Source organism: Carassius auratus, chromosome 47 (genome assembly GCF_003368295.1).
Source record: "Carassius auratus strain Wakin chromosome 47, ASM336829v1, whole genome shotgun sequence".
NCBI lineage: Eukaryota > Metazoa > Chordata > Actinopteri > Cypriniformes > Cyprinidae > Carassius > Carassius auratus.
The window spans coordinates 15,211,762-15,228,481 of record NC_039289.1 but is presented as its reverse complement, the minus strand read 5'-3'; the positions used below and the strand labels follow the sequence as shown (position 1 = coordinate 15,228,481).

Here is a 16,720-nt window from a genome sequence, read left to right as displayed (position 1 = left end):
AGGTACGCAGGAGCTAAACCATTTAGGGCCTTATAGGTAAGTAATGATCATTTGTAACTGATAAGGAACTTAATAGGTAGCCAGTGCAGAGACTGTAAAATTGGGGTAATATGATCATATTTTCTTGACCTCGTAAGGACTCTAGCTGCTGTGTTTTGGACTACCTGTAGCTTGTTTATTGAAGAAGCAGGACAACCACCTAGAAGTGCATTACAATAGTCCAGTCTAGAGGTCATAAATGCATGAACTAGCTTTTCTGCATCAGAAACAGATAACATGTTGCGTAGCTTGGCAATGTTTCTAAGATGGAAGAATGCAGTTTTTGTAACATTGAAAATATGATTTTCAAAAGACAAATTGCTGTCTAATATGACACCCAGATTTCTGACTGTAGAGGAAGTAACAGTACATCCGTCTAGTTGCAGATTGTAATCTACAAGATTCTGTGTAGTGTTTTTTGGTCCAATAATTAATATCTCTGTCTTATCCGAATTTAATTGGAGAAAATGATTTGTCATCCAATCTTTTACATTTTTAACACACTCTGTTAGCTTAGATAATTGGGAATTTTCACCTGGTCTCGTTGAGATATATAGCTGAGTATCATCAGCATAACAGTGGAAGCTAATTCCCTATTTTCTAATAATATTACCAAGGGGCAACATGTATATTGAAAATAGAAGGGGACCTAGGACGGATCCTTGTGGCACTCCATATTTTACTGATGATAAATGAGATGACTCCCCATTTAAGTAAACAAAATGGTAGCGATCGGACAGGTAGGATCTAAACCATCTTAGAGCCTGCCCTTGAATACCTGTATAGTTTTGTAATCGATCTATGAGTATGTCATGATCTATGGTGTCAAACGCAGCACTAAGATCAAGTAAGGCTAGAAATGAGATGCAGCCTTGATCTGATGCAAGGAGCAGGTCATTTGTAATTTTAACAAGTGCAGTTTCTGTGCTATGGTGGGGCCTAAAACCTGACTGAAATTCTTCATACAGATCATTTTTATGCAGGAAGGTGCTCAATTGAGCAGACACAACTTTTTCTAAAATTTTAGACATAAATAGAAGATTTGAAATAGGCCTATAATTTGCCAGTACACTAGGATCTAGTTTTGGTTTCTTAATAAGAGGCTTGATAACTGCCAGCTTGAATGGTTTTGGGATGTGACCTAAAGATAAAGACGAGTTAATGATATTGAGAAGCGGTTCTTCAGCTACAGGTAACAGCTCTTACAGTAATTTAGTGGGTACAGGATCTTATAAACATGTTGTCGGTTTAGATACAGTGATAAGTTTGTTTAGCTCTTCCTGTCCTATGGTTGTAAAGCACTGCAGTTTATCTTTGGGTGCGATGATTGAAACTGAAGTGTTAGACGCTGTAGAATCTACATTCGCTATTGTATTTCTAATGTTATCTATTTTATCAGTGAATTCAATTCAATTCATTCAATTTAAGTTTATTTGTATAGCGCTTTTTACAAAACAAATCGTTACAAAGCAACTTTACAGAAAATTATGTTTCTAAAATATTTAGTAGTAGCTAGTAGTTTATGCACATTTGACTGGATTTTAGAAAAACTAATAATAATAATAATACAAGACGTAGTCAGCTAGACGATGAACTATCAATATTATTAATTAAGTTATTTTATGATTCAGTCACACATTTAGCAATAATTGTTAGTTCTGTTTGTTGATTCAGGGTTAGCATCATCTGGGGTCCTCTGAGGGTCAGCATCATCTCTTCTCAGGTGTTCTGGATCCAGACTGGAGCTTGTGTAAATCCTAGTTACCACGGGATGTAAATCAGGTGGCGTCCGGTAATTTGTTAACTTAGCCACTGTGCTAAATAAAAACTTTGGATTGTTTTGGTTATTTTCAATAGCAGTTTCCTAGCAGTTTTTAAAGCTTGTCTATAGCTGGACATTCTGTTTTTCCATGCAATTCTAAAAACTTCTAAGTTAGTTTTTCTCCATTTGCGTTCAAGACCACAAGTTTCTTTCTTGAGAGAGTGAGTATTACTGTTATACCATGGCACAGTACATTTTTCTTTAACCTTTTTCAATTTGATGGGGGCAACAGCTTCTAATGTATTAGAGAAAATAGTGCCCATGTTGTCAGTAATTTCGTCTAATTCATGTGTATTTTTGGGTACAAATCGCAGTTGAGATAGATCAGGCAGGTTATTTGTGAATCTTTCTTTGGTGGCTGGAACAATAGTTCTGCCCAGACGGTGACGCTGAGACATATAGTTAATATCAGTGATACGCAGCATGCACGATACAAGGAAATGGTCTGTAATATCATCACTTTGAGGTACAATATCTATAGCAGTAAGATCGATTCCATGCGATATAATTAAATCTAATGTATGATTAAAATGATGAGTGGGCCCGGTGACATTTTGCTTGACTACAAAAGAGTTTATTAGGTCAGTAAACGCAAGTCCTAATGTATCATTTGCATTATCAATGTGAATATTAAAATCTCCCATGATTAGCGCCTTATCAACTGTAACTAGAAGCTCTGAGAGGAAATCTGCAAATTATTTTAGGAATTCTGTATACGGCCCTGGTGGTCTATACACAGTAGCCAGAGCAAGAGATACATTAGATTTCTTTTGCATGTCTGACAGTGTAACATTTAGCAGAAGTATTTCAAATGAGTTAAACCTTTATCCTGTTTTCTTGGTAACATTGAGAATATCACTTTATATTGTTGCAACACCTCCGCCACGACCAGTCTGACGGGGCTCATGCTTATAACAGTAGTTTGGTGGAGTAGACTCATTTAGACCAAAATATACTTCTTATGTACTGGTTATTTTGCGTAAATGTTACCTTTACACTCCAAAACAGAACTGTATCGATATATTGAAGGGTAATAGGAAAACCAGAGAAACCAAAAAGTTTACTTATTTTTTCATTTGAAATTAAACATTCATTTAACTTAAATTACATGAATCCAGCAAGCATTTCATGTTTAAATTTTATTTTATTTTATTTTTATACAGGTTTGCTTGTGGTATCAATCTTGGCCACTAGCTAGCAGTGAACTTTTCCAAACATTTTTCATTTTTCACTTTTTTTTTCATTGTCATCTTCTAAAACAAACTGATATGAAGTACATATGCAGGTTTTCTGTTTGTATTTTGTTTCTCTTGGCAACCTGTAAATTCAAACGCTGAGTCCCAATACACCTACTTATACTACGACCTAAAAGTATGTACTGTTTTTGTGAGGAAATTGTGCAAGAGTGTGCATTGATCTGCACTTCGAATTCTAACCGGAAATAGTAGACCATCCGGGTATCTGTGAAATACTCTTTTCAACATACTACGATTTGGGACGTACTAATTCCAGTTTCGCATACTATTTAGGACGCATAGTATGCGAATTGGGACTCAGCAAAAGACACTCAAAGTTAGAAAGCGAGAAAGGTCACATGATGCAAATTTGCAATAAAACTCTCAAGGTCGTTTTAAGATCAAATCTTTAAAATTCACTGCAAGTCAAAGAAGAAGAAAATATATTTCTGTTAGTTTCAATAAAGGCGATTCATTTAAGTTTTCATGGGTTTCTGCTAGTTAGTGGTTTTAGTATTGATCTGAATACTTGTGTTCTTAAGTGTTCATTGTCAAATGTGTTTTCTAACATATCACCATAGGAACTCAACATATCCCAGCTGCAAGATGTCCCATCACCCCCCTAAAATACAGCAATAAATCTGTGTTGGCCAAAAACAGCTATAGGTTGCCCATGTTTTATTGGGGCTGTTTTACTGAGACCCAGTTAGACAGTTTTTCTAATGATCTTACATACTGTCCGTTTTTGAACACACATTGAGTCACAGAGTAACGATATCTGGAGCTGGGTTACGCCGGCGCCGCCCTGCAGGACAACTGGAGTGTGTCAGACTTTGGCATTACCACAGGAAGCACCATTCGCTGTCAGGTGAAGGTACTGACCCATGTTCACACATACACAGTTTATGTATTTCAGTTGCTTTGCGGACAGTCTGAGCTATGTTTTCAGTGACTCATGGTGAGCTAATCTACAAAAAAAAATAAAAAAAATAAAATAAAAAAAAGAATATACAGGAAAGGAATGATGCTTCTATCATGGTTTTAGACATTAGTTAATGGGAATACACATTTTGTCCCTTAGTTCATTTTTTGTTCATGCAGTGACATCTTTACATCTATAGTCTCATGCACCTAAAGGGACCTAATTCAGTCTGCATCATTTGTTTGTCAAGAGTAGACAGACTAATGGAATGTAGCCAAAAATATTTTGTATGTTCACATAATTGTGGCCCTTGAAACAGAAATGGTTTCTAAAAATAATTTTTTATGTTATAATATATGGCAGCTGACCCTGTGAAAAACTCCCTGGTTTATCAGTCATTTTACCCATTTTGACAGTGATTTGTGAAATATAGGTTCTGGAATGTAATCATGTGTAGAATACAAAAATGGCTTATTATATTAGATTTTGTGATATTATAAAATCTTTTTCATTCATACAGCCAAATAGTGGAACTGCATGCACTCAAGTCCATGTTCAAAAATAAAGGTTGATATATGTATCCATGTACATGGCACTACTAACAGAGTACAGTTTGTTATTTAATTATTAGAGCAATATATTAGGTGAACTATTATCTAAACAGTAAAAGTAGTTAGCGGTAAACACCTCAAATGTATGTTCTGTACCACCCCTTAAAATGGGGATTCTGTCCTGTTACGCCATATTTTTAATTTTATTAAATTATTTTACCTAGGATTCACCGACTGCAGTGTCTGCCATTCAAGGCACCATCCAGCTCATCAGGAGCAGCTGGGGTCAGGTGTCTTGCTCAAGGACACCTCAACACTTGGTCAGGTGGAGCCGGGGATTGAATCACCAACCTTCCAGTTAGTAGACAACCTACATGAACCACTGAGCCACTGCCGCCCCAAATAAACATTCACACTTTGTTTAAATAAAGCAATTTTACCTCATTTTGGGGGATTTTCAAGCCTTGCTTTGTAATACTTGCGAGTATTAGTATTACAAGCAAGTATTACAAACCAAGGCTTGAAAATCCTCCAAAATGAGGTAAAATTGCTTTATTTAAACAAAGTGTGAATGTTTATTTGTTTATCGCAAGTATTACAAACCCAGGCTTGAAAATCCCCCAAAATGAAGTAAAATTGCTTTACTTAAACAAAGTGTGAATGTTTATTTGGGGCGGCAGTGGCTCAGTGGTTCATGGTGTGCCAGTTGCAGTGCTGTAGTGAGCAGATCTCACCACTGGGAGGCAAATGTATCCTTTAAATCAACATGTTGCACTTGGTTGACTTGTTTGTAAGTAAACATTCTGTCCCACACAGGAAGTCAGCAAGGCCATTCTATTTTTGTTCAGTGCCATAACAAAGGAGACTCTCCCCATAATGGGACCGGTAACCTTACTGAGATCCTTTGTGTCCAAACTGAAGTCACTGGTGTCCCTGCAGCTCGGTATTCCTGTCAGTTCCTTCAGACTCTCCACTGGGAGCCGCCTTCATCTCTATGACTGTAACCTGCTCAGTGACTATGCTGTGCAAGCTGGTAAATCATATCTACAAAGCAATTTAATCACTGATACACACAGACATTATACCAATAAAAAGTATGTCTGGACTCATATGTTGTGGATGGTTACATACTAACACCAGACTTTCAAGTCAATCTGAACACAACAAACGCATGCAGTAACATTTACCTCTTTTCTAGGAGATGCACGTCGAATGAAATCAATGTCAAGTTGTTCAAAATATCAAACATGTTTCATGCCTGTCATATACTAAGCAATTTTCTATTAAATCTGTCAACTCTGACTGGCTATGAAGTTTTGGCAACTAGCACAAACGCCTCCAGACTGCAAATCAGAGGCAAAAGTTGTGTAGTGTATTCCAGCCTTAAGATGTCCTGAGTGGTTTTATACACCTTTTTATTAGTCAAAATCTGGAAGTCTGATCTCTTTGAAAGGTAATAGTTCACCATATCCTCATTATTTGTTGTGTAATGCACAGAAAATAAAAGATTGCAGGAAGAGTTATACCTTGAAAGTTATTTTTATTAGTTCATTGAAGATTTTGTACCCTATCAAAAACTTTCTCATTATCCAAGGAAACTTCAGGACCCTCACTAGAAATAGATGAGGATGTCACACTAAAGCCCAAATTATACTTCTGCGTCGAACCTACGCCGTTGACTACAGGTACTGTATGTCTAGTACGGGGTAGCCTGACTTGACGTGTCGTTTTAAATAATGATTTAATGATTTGATATTTATTTGCTGCCATCCGACGAGCCACTTCTTCTTTAGCTTTTGTCGTGGTTTGCGGGTTACACCAGCAACATGTCCGTGGAGACTGCAGACTAGCGGTTTGAGTGTGTACTGCATGTGACGCGGACAACAACACAGAAGTATAAATGAAAACTGACGCTATGTCAAGGCTATGGGTTAGGTCCAACGCAGAAGTATAAATCAGCCTTAAAGAGGTGGCAAATGTCCAATACTTAGGGCTCTATGCAACTTTTAATAGAACCCAACTGTGCTTGACTGATCTCTCATAAGCCTCTTTCACATAGAAATGACAGAAAATATACGGATAATGTGTCCTGGGACTGTTTGATTATCAGTTGTTGCTTTAACACAGTATAGCCCCTGTCACACTGGACGCTGGTCCTGGAATATTGCACACACATCCCGTAAAGACACATGACATTACGATGTGACGTGTAATGTGAAGCGTTCTGTTTTACTTAAGATGGAGAAATATCTCAGCTTCAGATGTATTACAGTTTGCACATATTTTTTTCATTGCAAACATTGATTTGCCTTCAAAAAACCTGGTAAAAGATGGTTGCACGGTAATGTGTGTCATCACTACGACACTCCCTTTACTGGATTGGTTCTAGCTTTTGTTCACACAGAGCTCGTTCTGGGACTGAACCCGGCAATGTTACTAGGTCCCCAACCCGGGATGTGTTTGTGTTCACAGAGAAGGCACTCCGGCAATTTTTCAGGACCAACGTGCAGTGTGAAAGGGGCTATACTGTGTTAAAGCAACAACTGGCCTAAAGCAGTGTTTGATGTGGACAGTAGGGCTCCACTCAATCCCAGTATGATTCGGTTTAGGGTTAAGCGAGGGTAAGTTTTGGGGATATAAATCAATTGGGTTACAACCTTAATGAGGGGTGTAATAATCTGTCAGGGTGTAAGCACTGCAAAGTTACAAGAGCTGCGGGTATGCAAGAAAACTTCCTGGTACTTTGTAAAAGAAAGAGAGCTTGTTTTAGAGGACACAAACAGTTCAGCGTCACTTCTCTATGGAGAAACCTGTGCTTAGGTTTGGCAACACCCCACCTTTGGTTTAGTTGGTGCTCCTACAGTATGTCTGTTCTGGGTGTTTTGGGTATATCAAACAGAGAGTGACTGATTTCACAAGTTCTTGATGCTCTGCGATGCAGGTTTCAGAAGCGTGTGGCTCTCTATGTGGCGGCAGCACATGGACACCTGGACATGGCCAACTTGCTGATCAATGGTGGGGTCAAAGCAGAAGATCCTGTCGGCTTCCATCCCTACTGCACATGGTGCTACCTGATGGATCATCCGGACTCTTTGAAGTGTCCCACGCATGCAGCAGTCGAGGCTGAGCAACTCCTGGTTTTAAAATTGTTTGTTAGTAGAAGCATTGCAAGTCTGGCCTGCTGCGATCCCAGTGGCAGGAATCTGCTGCAAATCGCAATTCGGCATAGATGCAGAGAGTGTGTTACCTATTTAGCTTCAAAACTTTACATTACTGTCAACTTTCCTGGGTACTCTCTACCAATGTACATCTACCTTCAAATCAAGACATGGATACTCAGGGCTCAAGCAAGAAAACGCCAATTGTTGGTAAGAAAGCTTGGTGATCTGGTGCATTTTGATGGCTTTCCCATGCAGAACAAGTCCTCGAATCTCAGAGGCCGAGCATTGAGAAGATATATAGAGGTCAAAGAATCATCCTGCAACTTCCCAGTGACATCATCCTTTGTGGGTCCTTCCTGTGTTTGTCATCACTCTGCTGCTCCAACTTCCCAGAGTGCATCGGTAGTGCTGCCACAGCTGCATCCTCCCCAAACCATGAAGAGCGCAATACAACAGCAGAACATCACTAGAAACAGGGCATGTGGGAAGAAGAACCCAAAGGAAATCCTGCCAGCTGAAAATAGCAATGGGAGCATTGGGGCCTGGCACAGTAAAGTTCCCCATCCCTGTTCTTTTCCAGACATCAGGCACAGACACTTCCTCATCAGTAGGTCCTTGACATCTGACAAGATACTTGACATCCCTCAGGAAAACTTTAAACTCCTTAATGGACGAACTCTTCGGGAGAATGCCATTTACTGCTTGGCCATTGCCAGGTTGGTTATAGTTAACAATGTTAAATCCTTTCTTGTGTCCTTTTTGGGTTGAAGTGCTTAAAAGTGTAAACACTGTGGATTTGGGGTCAGTGTTTGGCTAGTTGACTCTTGCTGGTAGTCTTGCATAGCCAGACCTTCAGAAGGATAGCAGGAGGGCTAACTAAGAGGCCCAATTTAGTTTTGTTCAGTTTTATGTTTAGGGGTGTGGAAATGTAGTCGATGTCCTTACAAAAACAGGCCGAACTGTAGCCAATAAATAATTCAATCATGAACACCATTTTCAGTTATCAAGAGTCTGTGTTGTGAACATCACATGCTTTTGAAAGCCCATCGTTTAGTTGATGCTGATAAGCGTTTGGCATCAAAACAAACAAATCTCCCAGAAACCCTGTAGAATTCAACCAATCAGATGACAAATTCAAAAACTCCTGAAGTGTTCATTTTGTGTGTCTTATGCATCAGACGTTCAGCCAACAGTCTGTAGGGCATGATTTCTGAGGTTGAGACTACTCCACTGACAGGGGAAAAATTGCTATCCATTCTGACTATTTATTTATTTAATTTTTTTTCCAGCAACATGTTATTGAATAAGTGATGTGACATGTGTATGTAGTATGTGATGAGTGGGGCGGGGCCGAGAGCCGTGGGAATGGAGCGAGGCCGGTGGAGTGATTTGGAAATGAGCGACACCTGCTTCACTCACCGGTCTCGAGTCCCACGGAGGAGACCGTTGACTGGAGTAGGTGTAGCTCATTTCCAAATCACTCCACCTGCCTCGCTTCATTCCCACGGCTCTTGGCCTCACCCCACTCGTCACATTAACCCATACTAGGAATATGTACTCTGCATTTCACTCATCCAAGTGCACACACACAGTAGTGAGTGGAAAACATACACACACAGTGAACACACACTCAGAGTAGTGGGCATATCCACTTTTTGTGTTCCGTTCCGTCTCACGCACAGCTTTCATATAGTTTCATATAGTCATTTTCAAGTATACTCAACTGTACAGTACAGATGGACGAGTTCGGCACATGCAAAGTACCACCTAAGCCCCTTTCACACTGCACGTCGGAGCCGCAATATTCCCGGAACATTGCCGGGTCGCCTTCTGGGACGAGCGCTGTGTGAACAAAAGCCAGATCTAATTCCGTGTCGAAGTGAGGACGCGCGACTCTTTTTACTCTTTTAAGGAAGATCAACGTTCGCGACGAAAACATATGTGCAAAATGTAATGAGGCAGAGATCAGTTATTTCCTCACTTCCCGTGCTGACGCAGAGATAGTTTGCTTGCTTCAGTGAAAGTATAACGTGCATAGCGTTTTCGACTCGTACATTACACGTCACACGCTGATGTCATGTGTTGTTACGGGATCTTCAAGGGTTGTGTGTGAAAGCACGCACATATACCGGGTCATCACTGGCAGTGTGAAAGTGCAAAATCTAGCGACCACGGAACAATTGGAGGAACACTTTACCTGTGTATTTGCCGGAATGGCAATGTGAAAGGGGCTCTAGTGGACTCGTTCTATCTCAGCATTCACTTCACACCTGAGCTTTTGTATGCAGAAAAGTGCATAGAAAAGTGCAGACGTCCTTGGATACTCCTGATGATGAAAAATGTGTCACTTGGACAGTGTGCAGACTGTTGTAAGTATGCCTTGGGCTTCATTTCTGAGTATTGACTACAATTCCTCTACTTTCAGAGACTCCATTAGGCCACAAAATTGCAAATCACAAACATGGGCTCTTAAAAGTGTATATATAGTTAGGCTGACCATACATCTTATTGGCAAGGATATATATGTTGCCTAAACTATCAAGGTTTTGGTTTGTTTTCCTGTTTCCATACTTGCTGAAGTTAATGATCGAAGTAGTTTGACAAATAACACGCATAATTGATCAGCGATGCAAATATGGGTACATATTAGGTGTGTTTGACTTGAAACCCTGATATAGTACATAGTTCCCCCCCCTTTATCTGCTCTCTGATGTCACAGCTCACAGTTGCTAGTTGAGGATGTGGTACTGTGATGGCATAAGTGTTCTTTTACTCCACAAACCAGTTAAGCGCAAACATTTCATTGTTCATGTCACAGTGCTGATCTCCTTAACAACGCAGAAACAAAGACCAATCCCTAACCTTAATATAGGTTGGTAACAATGAAATCAGCTGAGTGGGAATTGCGCTTATCTGGTTTCATGGAAAAAATAATAATGTGTGGCATAAACCAGTTTGCAAGGCTACAGAGTGATGCCAGATGGATTTTAAAACATGGGTCATTGGCAAAATACAAAAATTAAGCCAGTCATGCAACTGCCAATAAATGGAAGTGTTAGCAGTTAGATTATTGCTGTTCTGTTTGCTGCCACTGGTGATGGGACACATGTCTTTTGTTTTCCCCTCACAGTTCTTTCACTGAGAAGCCGTCGCTGCAGCAGCTAGCGCTAGCACAGACACTAGCCAGACGCAGCGTCCAAAGCACTCTGAGAGATGACCTGGAAACCTGCTGACAACCCTTGCAAAACAGATTACACAATGAAGTCAGAAGCGACTTGTCCAGAGTGTCAAAACATGTTGTCCAGATTCTGTCTCTGTGAAGTCTAGTTGTCAAGAATTGCTAAAAAAACATTTAATTAAAAAAAATCACAAATCACAAAAAGTCAAGACAACATACCAGTCATTGTACAGACATGACATGAAACACTTGTTCACCACTAATGTACTGCATGGTAAAATAAGAAAACTTAGAGATTTAGTAACCATTGTATAATTAAAGCATCAAGCTAAATGAAAAGAATAACAGTCAGGACGGAAGAAGTTGTAGGGACTCCTCTAATCAGGTTTGACAGCGCTCTTTACTTTACTTAATCTGATGCAGCCATTGTCTTATTACACCCACATTATATTTATAGGCCTACATACCAACTAGCTATCATCTATTCCTAAAATTTTCCAGTTTGTATTCGTCTTGGAACTACGTGATAAAACATAGATGGATGCAAGATAAGAAAGTCTTAACTATTGGAAACCAAATGTATCAAAATCACTCAAGTTGCTGTCATTTACTCACCCTCATGCATTTGTGAACCTGTGCGAGTTTCTTTCTTCTGCTGAACACAGAAGAAGATATTTGGAAGAATGTGGGTCCCTGGAGCTCCACCTGGAGGACGGTGTGAGGCCTCAGCATCTCACTGACGGGCTGGAGCGAGCGCTCGCAGAGCTCAAGAGCAGCCACTGCTGCCGCCCGCTTCCTCCACAACATCAAATAGAAGCGTTCGACTGTATACGGCCATTTACTGGTGCTCCTGATCTTTCTCAGAGACGAATCAATGCTGATATTATAGTTTCATTTGTGCCATAAGTATTAATAGCTGCTGTGCTTTGGGGCAAGGGACAGTTCACTCAAAAATCATCCTTTACTCTCCCTCATGTAAGCATTTCTTCCTTCTGTTGAAGACAAAAGAAGAGATTGAATGTTGGTAAACAAATGGTTTTGTGTCCCTTTGTCTTCTATAAAACGGAAGTCAATGTAACAATATAAGATATAAAAAATAAGATATTTTGACGAATTTTGGCAATCGAACAGTTTCAGGATCTGCCATGAAACTTTTTATTCATACTATGGAAGTCATTGGGAACTGAAAGCATTCGTCAAAATATCCTCTTTGTTTGTCCCGCAGAAGAAAGAGGGTGAGTTGCATGATGGCAGAATTGTCATGTTTTGGTGGACTGTCTTTTTAAGCGCATGGCACTGAAGGTTTTTGTGTGTATTTTTGGGTTGAGAGTTTACTTCCCCAGCAATACATGCATCTTTTGGACCAATTTATTAAATGTCCTATTGTTCAGTGATTGCACTTTTTCTAAAGTGTCCATAATGCAGAGCAAGGCTCAGGCCTAGGCTCAATCTGCAGATTGTTTTTATTTATTTATTTTTCTTCTCCATTATGCACTTATTTTGAGTGGAAATCAAAAAAAAGTAAAAGCTCTGAAAGCGTCACACTTTATTGAGTAAGATATCAGAGCAGAAGTGCAGTTGTGCAGCAGCAGATTGCCTATTAATGAGGCCAGATGAGCATTAAACTGCCCATTTCCTCATTGCACTGCTAATATTTGAATAGGAACATAATCCTTTAAATTTAACATGCATGATTGTATTAATACAATAAATGCAAAAACGGGTATCAGGTTTACCTTGGGCACAACATAGCTTGAAGCACATGTTCTTTTTTGAGTGATTCAGCACGATCATGAGTCCTTTAGACTTTGTTGAATTTCAGGGAAACGGTTTCCTTGTGTCAGGATAATGATTAATTTGCTAATTGATAACTTCTAATCTCCATGTTAGCACAGTCATCCACTCTCTGATGCTTGAGGTTGTGTTGTAACTTTAACGTGATTAACAACACATGAGAAACAGTGTTTACCTCTCTACCGCTGCTCTGTCCATTTATTCACTTTTTATTTTAGATTTTATTAATTTATAGAAGCCAGTCCAATATCTTTGTTATTTTACAATGCAATAACATAAATAAAAACAATAACAAATTATGACTAAATAATTTTTGTTCAGTAAACTTTGTTTACTTTTTATGTCTTTTTTTCTATTTTTTTTTCTATTTTTCTATTATGTGCTTTTGTCATTTTATTTATCATTTTTTATATTTCTTTTTTTTTTCAGATTTAGTTTAGTCACTTAGTACTTTAGCTTCAAAGCATTTATTTCAGTTGAAGGAGTGGATGCCGAGTTGCCATATCCTTCATACTGATATTAATTATATTATTACATGATTTCTTGTTTGACTATTAATCAAGTTATAGCAAGAGTGAAATGTGTAACCTTATGTGTGCTGTATTTCTTTTCCTCAAGAGTAATGTCCACATATTATGTGTGTGTATCCAACCGTAATGATAAGACACTCGCCAGTGCTAGAAAGCCTTGAATTTTAGATAAGTTCTCTATGTATTTGTGTTAGTATCTGTCTGTACAGGGAGAAGCTCAGACAGTCCCAGGACAAACGATCAACTGCCAGTGTCCAGCGTATCAGATATACGTCTTTGGAGAGTTCATCTAGGTTTTGGAACCAATCAGAATTTTGTTGACTTATGTATTGACGCAATTAGTATCCTCTGTCAGGGTATAACTGTGGTTGATTTTGAGTTGTACGGGGGCGGCCTGCAAACTCCTTCGAGAGTGTTGAAGCTGACTTCTGCTGATGAAATTGCAAACTATTTTCTTTAAGTAAAATTATTATTATTAATTGAACTCATCTCTGACTCCTGGTCTTCATTGCGACATATCTGGTCCTTGGGTTTTAACTGTAAATTCCCCTACAGTTAATGGTGGAGGATCGGCGGGCAATAGTTTTTTGGTGACATCTCTGATCAATCATCAAACCAAGGTAGGAAAGATTTTAGATTTAATATTATTGGTTAGGGACTGTCTGTAAGTGGAGGGGGTCGAGAGAAGGAGGAACGATAGACTCACTCAGACGTGAGGGGGTAGACACCAGCTCCAGGGTGGAGTAGGTAAATTGGTGTCACAATATACCTGTAAATAAGTAACCTTGTGAGTATAAGGGGTGCAAGTACATATCGGTAGGTCTTGATATAAGATATTTAGAGATGTGTACAGTTACAGAGGGAACAGGTGCACACCTATGGGTCTTAGAGAGAGACGTAAAAATTTGTTTCTAGGTGTGCACAGTCCAGGGGGGGACAAAAACGCATTCTTAACAGGCATGTGAACCCGTAAAGGGGAGTGCTGGGTCAAGCACAGAGAGCCGAAAAGCAGGAGAGGCCATAAAGGGCAGTGCATTTACGGCCGGGTAAGCCAAAGTAGGGGTATGGGAAATCCTGAGAAGAATGTAAGACGCTAGACGGGGGTTCTAGTCGTATCTCGCTCTTCCAACTCTCGATCACCCACCATTACAGACGGGGGCGCCCCGAGCTTAGAAATAGGCCAGGTCAGTGGTTAGGGAAAAGAGTATCCAAAATTAGTGTTTAAAAATAAATAGTGATAATTCATATGTGCACCTATAAAAATATAGGGATATATGCAAAGGGAAAGTATTGATTGATCTGGGATGCCTCAGGAACAACCCCAAAAGAGCTAAAATGTAGTTTTCATGACCCTGATTGGATTGGACCAGTATATGGAAATTCTGGAATATACTTTGCAATTTCATCACGCAGAAGTCAAGTGCTGTTGGTAAGATCGCCGCCTCAATATGTTTTTGGTTTATGATAGAAATATGACTGACAAATTAGGTAACCTGGTCAGCCCTGATAGAAATAATGAAACAGAAGAATGGTCAGTCTGAGCTTTGATTCTGATTGGAAAGTTAAAACAAAAAAATTGATTGGCTTTAAACAAAGACAGAACCAGAGAAATAAACATTTATAAATGTATGTGCCGATTTGTTAAAAATAATCCCAGAAGTAACTGAGTGATGATTTAATCTGATTCTCTGTGCACAGAAGGTTCAAATGACAAAGAATGATATCATAAGATCTGTTCCAGTTCTTATATAATTGTTGAAAGTCCTGACAAGGCATACTGAACAGAATTCTGTGTTAGTGGAAAAAAAAACAAAAAAACTGAAGGCACACAAATTGGCAGTGGCATTTTGGAAAAACTTAGAACCTTATGTTTTGCTTTAAAAGATAAAATTGCTTTGACTACAATGAAGCAGTTGTTTTATCTCATGCTGGCCCCCACCATGATTCTGGCTTAAGCTGTAAAAGTACCAGAGACATGTTCTGAGTGGAAAATTTGTAATTCCTATATTTACTAATGTTTGGACAAAAGATTAATTTTATTGTTGGATTGCAAAATTGCAGCCACGCAGCATCATAAAAATAAAATAAATAAAATAAAATGAAGAGAAAAGAAAATTATTGTTTTTTTATGAAGATGATAAAGTTGTAAACAAGTAACATAAACGGGGGTTTCAAAGTAACTTTGAAGACAGCATGCTAGCAAGACCCAAAGTAATATACCTGGGTCAGATAACCTCTGACAGATTTAAAACCAATGTTGAAATTCAGAAGCCATGGCCAGAATTAAGTGAATGAATAAATACAAGTTGATGTAAAAGTAATGACAATGACTGCAAAGAACTTTGAGAAACATTTGAGTTGCGAAAATAAAGTAAAAATACAAATATAAAGATGTTTATTTTTAAAATGCCTATAATTTCTGACAAGTTTTGTAAAATGATAGTATGATGAAATTATGTTAAAAATGAATAATAATGCATTGTTACGAGTTCTGAATCCCTCTGCGTTCTCTCTCTCTCATTCAAAGTAAGCTAAAATGCCGTTATCTGAGCCTGTGTTTAAGTGATAAGATATTTATAGTACAGCACAGTGTTTCAATCAAATCATAGGCACTGAGATGCTAAAGGACATGATAAAAAGAGTTCAGATTTAATGCATTAAGAGGGCAATTGGTAGTTAAATGTTCAAGTGCCCAATGCATGTAAGAAATAAGAGATTATAAAAATAATGAATAACAATTTAGGAGCAATTGTTGATGAAACATGAGGTCTTTAAAATCATAATACAGACCCTGAGCTATAGATGTAATAATTTTGAATAGTTAAACAGTTGTATTACTATTTGTTCTATGACCAGTAACTTATCTGTCTTATTTTTAGTCTCCACCACCATACAGGGCCTGATGGCTGCAGCTACAGAAGCAACAGAAAATTACAATGAATGGACGGGTGTGAAAAATTAATTCACTGAGTAATCTCAGCATGATAGTTTGGAGGTATACAATTGATTTTAGCGATTAAATATTAGTTTGATTAACCTTTTTCAATGTTTTAACACTAGTAGGTGCTGTCAATGGCTCTCATGGTCCTCGAGTGCACCTTTCCTAAGCTGCAGGAAATACTGGATTCTGGAAGAAGACTGTCGAGGATGTTTCAACGGGAAAGAGTGGTTACCAGTGTGCATGAGGTGATTTCTCAATGACGGGTAAGATCCTCTTCTGGCCAATAGGGGACAACCTAAGGCAGGGGGTCACCGCCACTGGGCACCTGCCCTGAAGGGAGGTGTTATATGTGAGATGGTAGTGGAGTTGAGCGGATGCTTGATAGGCCTAGAGCATCATTAAGAGAGGAACTGTAGGAAGTACAGGAATCTGCCTCAAAATGTGAGCTCCTCCAGACCTGATTACCAGCAACCACATTCCTTGATTGATTGTTGTGACAAGCGTCCACATCTTGATGCAACTATGCCAGGGGATCACACCCTGAGGA

The 16,720-nt window shown here is 38.9% G+C and overlaps 1 protein-coding gene across 1 annotated transcript; it reads left to right on the top strand.

Annotated features, from left to right (window-relative positions):
* Positions 1-3,871: 3,871 nt before the first annotated feature.
* Positions 3,872-11,007, top strand: LOC113064586 (protein ANKUB1; the record flags this gene model as incomplete). Its single annotated transcript, XM_026235436.1, has 5 exons — positions 3,872-3,970; positions 5,386-5,602; positions 7,353-7,389; positions 7,511-8,446; positions 10,861-11,007. Coding segments are annotated over 5 exons (1,392 nt in total), but the record flags the coding sequence as incomplete, so codon positions are not given.
* Positions 11,008-16,720: the final 5,713 nt, after the last annotated feature.